The sequence below is a fragment of the Rana temporaria genome, chromosome 3 (genome assembly GCF_905171775.1).
Source record: "Rana temporaria chromosome 3, aRanTem1.1, whole genome shotgun sequence".
NCBI classification, from domain to species: Eukaryota; Metazoa; Chordata; class Amphibia; order Anura; family Ranidae; genus Rana; species Rana temporaria.
In genome coordinates, this window is record NC_053491.1 from 427582429 (window position 1) to 427591527 (window position 9099).

General features: G+C 48.0%; 1 protein-coding gene across 1 annotated transcript in view; it reads right to left on the minus strand.

The window, feature by feature from the left end:
- LOC120933202 (A-kinase anchor protein 8-like) overlaps positions 1-8146 on the minus strand; it is a 50245-nt gene extending 42099 nt beyond the window's left edge. Inside the window, exon 1 of the mRNA XM_040346274.1 lies at positions 8054-8146. Coding sequence (XP_040202208.1) covers positions 8054-8063 — 10 coding nt within the window. The 5' untranslated portion in view covers positions 8064-8146. The remainder of the gene's footprint in view (positions 1-8053) is intronic.
- Positions 8147-9099: the final 953 nt, after the last annotated feature.

Sequence of the window (9099 nt, forward strand, 5' to 3'; positions counted from 1 at the left end):
TATAAGAGCCCCAACCCACGCATAATCATGCGCTGACCCTGAAACAGAGTCATCCTCACTGTCCGTGTGGGCTTAGGCCTGCAGCATCTGACATAACGGAGCCAGAGCCGGACGACGAGGCCCGATTCCGTGTCAGAGATATCCCAGAATAAGGCGGAGGGCGCTTTGTTACCCCCCTTTTTCCCCCACCACTTCAATCCTGACCACAAACGCCTCAGGGACTGCTATCACAGCATCCATGGAGGCCACAGGAACAGGGGCACTAAGGGTTAAAGGGTCACTAAAGGAATTTTTTTTTTTTAGCTAAATAGCTTCCTTTACCTTGCTGCAGTCCTGGTTTCATGTCCTTATTGTTCGTTTTTGCTTTGATGTTGCTGTAAATCCTCTCTGTTCTGGACACTTCCTGGTTGCCTTTTTCCTGATAACCACAGTACTGGGAGATTTCTCACGGTGGTCACTAATCAAGGAGGTGTGATTACTGTGTGTAAAACGAAACTGGATTGGTGCTGAGGAGTTTTAGACAAAGTATCACTGCTCTCTATTGGCTGACTGCCCTCTAGTGGCTCTCTGTACATCAGAGAACCAGCAAACAACAGCAAAAACGAAACTACACTGCAGGCACATTATATGATTGTTTTTTTATCTATTTTTAATCATTTTTAAAAGGAATCAGTTAACTATTATGTCTCTATGCCCTGTAAACAGTCATTTCAGCTAAAAAAAAAATTTCCTTTAGTGACCCTTTAACTCCGGCATGTCAGTGAGAGTCACTGTAACTGCCACCCTAGTACTGCCAGGCAGGACCACAGGACACCCTCCCGGCCGTGACAGAGAGCAGGGAAACCCCCCCCCCCCGCCGAGGACTCACCGCCCGACCAGACTGCCGCTGCTGAGAAGCCAAAAACGCTGTCTGTGCTGCGCCATCCCACAGGAAAGTGTGCATAGGCCGTCAGCGCCGTTATTCTAGTCACTGGAGGCCAAGAGCTGTACCAAGATGGCCACCGACATACAAAAAAACAGCCTGCGGGCTTCGAGAAAATGGCCACCGTAATTACAACTGCGCCATAAAACACAGCCGGTCACCGTCAAAATGGCGCCAAAACTGAGTTTTTTTAAAAAAAACATGCACAGTGAACCCCCAGTGAAACACGGCAGCCTATTAGGCCCACGGGACCCCTCCCCCCCCCCCCCCCGCACACATGGCAATACACAAAAGCACTAAAAAACACCAAAATAGCACCCACAGCAGCCACAGCCCCCAGGTCAGACTGAGCCCCCCAAGCGGGCCGCCACCCAGAAACGGGGAAGGAGGGAGAGGAAGGGAGAGAGGAAAGCAGGGCGCACCCTCAATCGACCTCCCAGGAATGCTCCAGACGAAAACCACCCTGCCAAGGCAGGGGGAAAAAAACGTACCCGTCCTGCGACCACCGGCTGGAGGCATTCCAGACAGATCCAACGTCCGCTTACGGCATGGCTGTCGGCCCGGCACACCGTGACACGGCCATAGAGACCGGTCATATGTGTGCCCTGGAACATGTAGTTCACCGGCCACCCCTGGGGCAACGGGCCATGTCGTGCCTAGCTAAAGACCGGCACATGCTCGATGGCCGAACATGGGGGGACTACAAGGATTAAAATCCAGCCTGTCACCCAGTCGGCAGTTTATAGTAGATTCCAGGATCCAAAAATGCAGGAACAAAAAACAAAAAAAATCTCCAGAGCACATGGGCTCCAGAAAGCCCAAGCTCTCCTGACGCTAGGCAGATTAAAATTGAGGCTGAATGCTTCCAGAGAGTGGGATGTATCCAGGGGACACGCCCCCTGGGAGGTGCTGTACTGAGAGAAGTGTTTTAACACTTAAAGTGCTGTTTTTTTCTGCCTAGTCTCTCCTAGAAGGAAAGGTATATAACCCTAAGGTCAATGCTGTTGTGTCCGTCCATGAACGGAAGAGAAAACGCTCCAAAAACAACCCTCTCTATTGAAATGAATTAAAAGCGCTGTAAAAACGCTTTACCCTTTCACACTGAGGCGTTGAGAAAAGTTCTGCAAGCAGCATAAATGTGAAAATCAGAGGTGTTGTGTCACATTAGCAAGCATGTAAGGTCAGCAGGTTTGCTGCTGCATTTAAAATTTAACATGTAAACAGTCCGTCAGATTTAAATATACTGTATTTAACCACATAAGCTCCGTTTTGTGTTGAAAATAACTGTTGGGTGTAACAAGATGTCCGCTTGCCCCCTTTTCACTATAATTACTGTGCAGGAGTGTGGGGTGGAGCAAGATGGCGGCGCCGAAACGTCACTTCCTACGAGACAGCCGCTGCCGGGTGTACCAAGATGGCCGCCGCTCCGGAGCCAGGCGGAATCCAAGAGGTAAAAACAGGCGGCAAGCAGGCGATACAGTTCCTCCTCGCTGCTTGTCAAATACCTTCTGGAGATCACTCAGAGACACTAGTGTGAACGAGTCCTTAACCACTTCCCGACCGCCGCATGTATATGTACGTCCACAGAATGGCATGTACAGGCAAATGGGCGTACAGGTACGTCCTTGCCTTCTAGCGGGTGGGGGGTCCGATCGTGACCCCCCCCGCTACATGCGGCGGTCGGATTCCCATGGGGAGCGATCCGGGACGACGGCGCGGCTATTCGTTTATAGCCGCTCCGTCGCGATCGCTCCCCGGAGCTGAAGAACGGGGAGAGCCGTATGTAAACCAGGCTTCCCCGTGCTTCACAATGGCGCTGCATCGATCGAGTGATCCCTTATATAGGGAGACTCGATCGATGACGTCAGTCCTACAGCCACACCCCCCTACAGTTGTAAACACACACTAAGTGAACACTAACTCCTACAGCGCCCCCTGTGGTTAACTCCCAAACTGCAACTGTCATTTTCACAATAAACAATGCAATTTAAATGCATTTTTTGCTGTGAAAATTACAATTGTCCCAAAAATGTGTCAAAATTGTCCGAAGTGTCCGCCATAATGTTGCAGTCATGAAAAAAAACGCTGATCGCCGCCATTAGTAGTAAAAAAAAAAATATATAATAAAAATGCAATAAAACTATCCCCTATTTTGTAAACGCTATAAATTTTGCGCAAACCAATCGATAAACGCCTATTGCGATTTTTTTTACCAAAAACAGGTAGAAGAATACGTATCGGCCTAAACTGAGGAAACATTTTTTTTTATATATGTTTTTGGGGGATATTTATTATAGCAAAAAGTAAAAAATATTGCATTTTTTTCAAAATTGTCGCTCTATTTTTGTTTATAGCGCAAAAAAAAAAAACGCAGAGGTGATCAAATACCACCAAAAGAAAGCTCTATTTGTGGGGAAAAAAGGACGCCAATTTTGTTTGGGAGCCACGTCGCACGACCGCGCAATTGTCTGTTAAAACGACGCAGTGCCGAATCGCAAAACCTGGCCAGGGCATTTAGCTGCCTAAAGGTCCGGGGCTTAAGTGGTTAAAGGGGTTGTAAACCCTCGTGTTTTTTCACCTTAATGCATCCTATGTATTAACTTCTGACAGCGACCGGATCCCCCAGCCCCCTCGTGTTACTCAACTGAGCCCGTTCGTTCCCTCGGCGGAGCCGCGCTCTTCCTCTCTGCCTGGGCTTCTCGGCTCTTGATTGGATAGATTTATAGCAGCACAGCCATTGGTTCCCGCTGCCGTCAATCAAATCCAATGACGCGGGGCTGAGCCGGGCATTCTGTGTCTATAGACGCAAACGACGGACTCGGGAGCACGCCCGCACTGTAACCCCTAGGAAGAGCGCTTCTCCCAGGGGGTTAACTACTTGGTAACCGCCCTATAGCCGAAATACGGCTACAAGGCGGTTACCTAACTCTAGGAGGGCGTCAATATACGTCCTCCCAGAGAGTCACAATTGCGCGCCCGAGCGGGCGCGCACACGCGATCACCGGCGCTCGGCGGGTCCACGGGACCCGCAGCAACACGGATCGCGGTAAGGAGCCAATGGAAGCGGCTCCTTACCACGTGATCGCGCCGTCCAATGACGGCGCGATCACTTGTAAACAAACCGGCGTCATGTAATGACGCCGGTTCCTCCCTCTCCTCTCTGTACCGTTCGGTACAGTGTGAGAGGAGAGGGAGGGGGGGGGGGGATCGGGCGGCAGCAGCAGCCGCCGCACTGTGGGCTGGATCTGTGACAATTGCAGTCACAGATCCAGCCATCCCTGCGCAATACTCTGCAAAATAAAAATAATGATGAGTGCAATACTCTGCAATACCCCACCCCATACTCTGCAATACCCCACCCCATACTCTGCAATACCCCACCCCATACTCTGCAATACCCCACCCCCCCATACTCTGCAATACCCACCCCCCCATACTCTGCAATACCCACCCCCCCATACTCTGCAATACCCACCCCCCCATACTCTGCAATACCCACCCCCCCATACTCTGCAATACCCACCCCCCCATACTCTGCAATACCCCCCCCCCCATACTCTGCAATACCCCCCCCATACTCTGCAATACCCCCCCCATACTCTGCAATACCCCCCCCCATACTCTGCAATACCCCCCCCCATACTCTGCAATACCCCCCCCATACTCTGCAATACCCCCCCATACTCTGCAATACCCCCCCAATACTCCTCAATACTCCAATACCTTGCAATACGTCGCCTATGGGGATTTTTAAGTAGCAACGTTTGGCGCAATTTCACGAGCGTGTGCAATTTTGAAGGGTGACATGTTGGGTATCTATTTACTCGGCGTAACTTCATCTTTCATATTATGCAAAAACATTGGGCTAACTTTACTGTTTTTTTTTTTTTTTAAGCACAAAACTGTTTTTTTTTTAAAAACACGCGTTCAAAAAATTGCTGCGAAAATACCGTGCAAGATAAAAAGTTGCAACAACCGCCATTGTATTCTCTAGGGTCTTTGAAAAAAAAGCATATATAATGTTTTGGGTTTCTATGTAATTTTTTTAGCAAATAAATGATGATTTTTACATGTAGGAGAGAAATGTCAGAATTGGCCTGGGTGCTCCAGAACGCCTGATGGTGCTCCCTGCATGTTGGGCCTCTCTATGTGGCCACGCTGTGTAAAAGTCGCACACATGTGGTATCGCTATACTCGGGAGGAATAGCAGAATGTGTTTTGGGGTGTAATTTGTAGTATGCATATGCTGTGTGTGAGAAATAACCTGCTAATATGACAGAAACTAGATTTTTTTTTTTTTTTTACAGAATTTTCAGTCTTTTTTCTTTTATAGCGCAAAAAATAAAAACCGCAGAGGTGATCAAATACCACCAAAAGAAAGCTCTATTTGTGGGAAAAAAAGGACAAAAATTTCAGATGGGTACAATGTTGTATGACTGAGTAATTGTCATTCAAATTGTGAGAGCACCGAAAGCTGAAAATTGGTCTGGTGATTAAGGGGGTTTTCGTGCCCAGTGGTCAAGTGGTTAACTGATGCAAGGAGGAGCCGCGAGAGCTACAGGGGGACCCCAGAAGACAAGGATCGGGGCCACACTGTGCAAAATGGACTGCACAGAGTAGGGAAGTATAATTATTATTTTTGTGCAGTTTTAGAGTACTAATCGCTGTATAAATGTGAATGGTCCCAAAAATGTGTCAAAAGTGTCCGATATGTCCGTCGCAATGTCACGGTCACAATAAAAATCGCAGATCGCTGTCATTACTAGTAAAAAATAAAAACACAAACCAATCAATATACGCTTATTGCGTTTTTTTTACCAAAAATATGTAGAAGAATACCTATCTGCCTAAACTGAGGGGAAAAAAAAACCTTTTATTTGTAAAAAAAAAATTGATATTTATTAACTAGTTACCGACCGCCCACCGTCGTTATACGTCGGCACTTTAAAGATGAATATCTCGGTAACGGCAGCAGCTGCTGCCACAACCAAGATATTCATCTCTTCAGTGGGCGGTCCTGTCAACGATAACGGCGGTCTCCACGACGGATTCGCCGCGAGATCGCCATTATCGGTGGCAGGAGAGGCCCCCCCCCCTCCCGCCGCTTACAGTAGCCGTCGGTAGCGGCGGAGGCGATCGGGTGCGCTCGGCTGCTGACTGGGGATGCGAGTGAGGGAAAAATGTCCTTCACCCGTCCCCATAGCTCTGCTGGGCGGAAGTGACGTCAAAACGTCAGTCCCGCCCAGCCTCTTAAAGAAACATTTTTTTTTTTGTCATTTGAAAAAATGACAGTTTCAATTTTTATTTTATTTTTTGCATTTAAGCCTAAATATGAGATTTGAGGTCTTTTTGACCCCATATCTCATATTTAAGAGGACCTGTCATGCTTTTTTCTATTACAAGGGATGTTTACATTGCTTGTAATAGGAATAAAAGTGATAATTTTTTTTATTTTTTTTATTTCAGTGTTAAAAATTGTAAAATAAATACGAAAACAAAAATGTTTTTTTTAAAGCGCCCCATCCCGACGAGCTCACGCGCAGAAGCGAACGCATACGCGAGTAGCGCCCGCATATGAAAACGGTGTTCAAACCACACAAATGAGGTATCGCCGCGATCGTTAGAGTGAGAGCAAAAATTCTAGCCCTAGACCTCCTCTGTAAGGCCCCTTTCAGACTGGGGCGGGAGCTGCGGTGGCGGTATAACGCCGCTAAAAATAGCGGCGCTATACCGCCGGAATTGCCGCGGGTATCAGCCGATAGCGGTGCGGTATTAACCCCCGCTAGCGGCCGATAAAGAGTTACTACCGCCAGCAATGCGCCTCTATAGAGGCACATTGCGGGCGTTATTGCCGCGGTTTCCCATTGTTTTCAATGGGAAGGAGCGGTGAAGGAGCGGTATACATGCCGCTCCTCTCACCGCTCCAAAGATGCTGCTGACAGGAGATTTTTTTGTCTCCCGCCAGCGCATCGCCTCAGTGTGAAAGCCCTCGGGCTTTCACATTGAGTCTGCAGTGAAGGAGTTTTTCAGGCGCGATAGCAGCGCTATTTTTAGCGCTGTACCGCCTGAAAAACTCCTCAATGTGAAAGGGGCCTAACTCAAAAAATGCAACCTATAGAATGTTTTAAACGTCGCCTATCAAGATTTTTAAGGGTAAAAGTTTGACGCCATGCCACGAGCGGGCGCAATTTTTAAGCATGACATGTTGGGTATCATTTTACTCGGCGTAACATTATCTTTCACAATATGTAAAAAAATTGGGCGAAATTTATTGTAAACACCGAATCTGAAAAACAGGCTCTGGGCTTAACTAGTTAAATCAAAAAGTGAAAAATATTGTGTTTTATTCAAAATTGTTGCTCTTTTTGTTTATAGCGAAAAAAATAAAAACCAGAGGTGATCAAATACCACCAAAAGAAAGCTCTGTTTGTGGGGGAAAAAAAAGGACCTCAATTTTGTTTGGGAGCCACATCGAACGACCGCGCAATTGTCATTCAAAGTGTGACAGCTCTAAAAACTGGTCTGGGCAGGAAGGGGGTGAAAATGCCCGGTATTGAAGTGGTTAAGCTGGCTTGGGAATGAGTGCACGTGTGTTCCTGACTTGCACTACTCTTTAGCAGGCGCCCAGATCTGCCATCATTCCAAATGGCCCCTCCACGCATTGGAACATGCGCACGTAAAACGGCATGGCGCCACGTTTTTAAGAAGGGTCAGAGCCTGCTTTCCCCGCATTTCTCTGAGTCATATGCATGGGCTGCTATACCTGCGACATGCGAATGTGCATGCACACATGTGAGCCTAGGCTTGCAGCCAATGGGACTGTAGCTTGCAGGCGCCAAGCTTGCGTTTCTATGGAAACCAGACAATCGACTGGTCGGTTCTGCACACACAAGCTCCTTCATTTTATTACTATATAAAACAATTAGAGAGGACTAGAAGGGAGCACATTTTTATGGTTAACCATACACTTCTCCTGATACTGAACCCCCTCCCCCTGCACTGAGGATACAGGAAGACTGTCCTCTCCAACACCAGCTCCTGCATTTTCACTCCCACTCCAGTCACAGCTCCACGTGCACCCCTGACAGTCACCACCCCTTGAGCTTCCATCCCCGTCTATTCCGACATTACCGTAATCCATGGCCACAACCAAGATAGGGAACTTCCAAACCAGTCACAGCGCCTGCGCGCGGCACACTTCACGCTCATTGGTAGGCTCGTCACCAGTAGCAGGCATAAACCGAAAACGCGTACGCTATTGGCTGTCGGGGGAAGGCTGTGCCGTCCTAAAAGCTTCTTCAGCCATGCTTAATGTGGGCTGAGGGGAGACAGTTATGGTGCATGGCCGTGTTGAGAATGTGAGAATGTGTTCTCCTAGGCGCTCCAGAGTGTTAAGAACTCAGTCATATCGTGTGTGGTGTATTCAGAGATACATGATATAAACCTCTGCTGATAGGTGTGCTGGTTACCATGGCTGTCCACTTTTGTCTGACAAGGCTAGCTGCTTGGTTATCATACAGGTGTGAACAATAAAGTTTTCTATTTTCTCAAATGATGTGTGAGTTAGCATCCCTCGGTCACCAGGCCTCGCGCCAGATGTATCGCGTCTTCCCACCTGCTAGTGACGCCTTAGTGTCCATTCATACCAGAAATATACATGTGCCTTTTTGACTGCATGTTTACATACATTTAACGCACACCTGTTGCGCAATTGAATGCGTTTTGTACTGCGTTTTTCATACATTTTTAAAAAAAATGTTGGGCTTGACTTTCATGGCTTAACCACTTCCTGCCCGCACCATAGCCAAAAGACGGCTACAGCAAGGGCCTTAAAGTGGAGGTTCACCCGGAAATGTTAATTTTTACCCTTAGATTGATGCTCATTTTGTCAAGGGGAATCGGGTAGTTTTTTCAAAATCAAAGCCGTACTTACCGTTTTAGAGATGCATCTTCTCCGCCGCTCCCGGGTATGGGCTGCGGGACTAGGCGTTCCTACTTGATTGACAGGCTTCCGACGGTCGCATCTATCACGTCACGATTTTCCGAACGTAGCCGAACGTCGGTGCGCAGGCGCCGTATAGAGCCGCACCGACGTTCGGCTTCTTTCGGCTACTCGTGACGCGATAGATGCGACCGTCGGAAGCCTGTCAATCAAGTAGGAACGCCCAGTCCCGAAG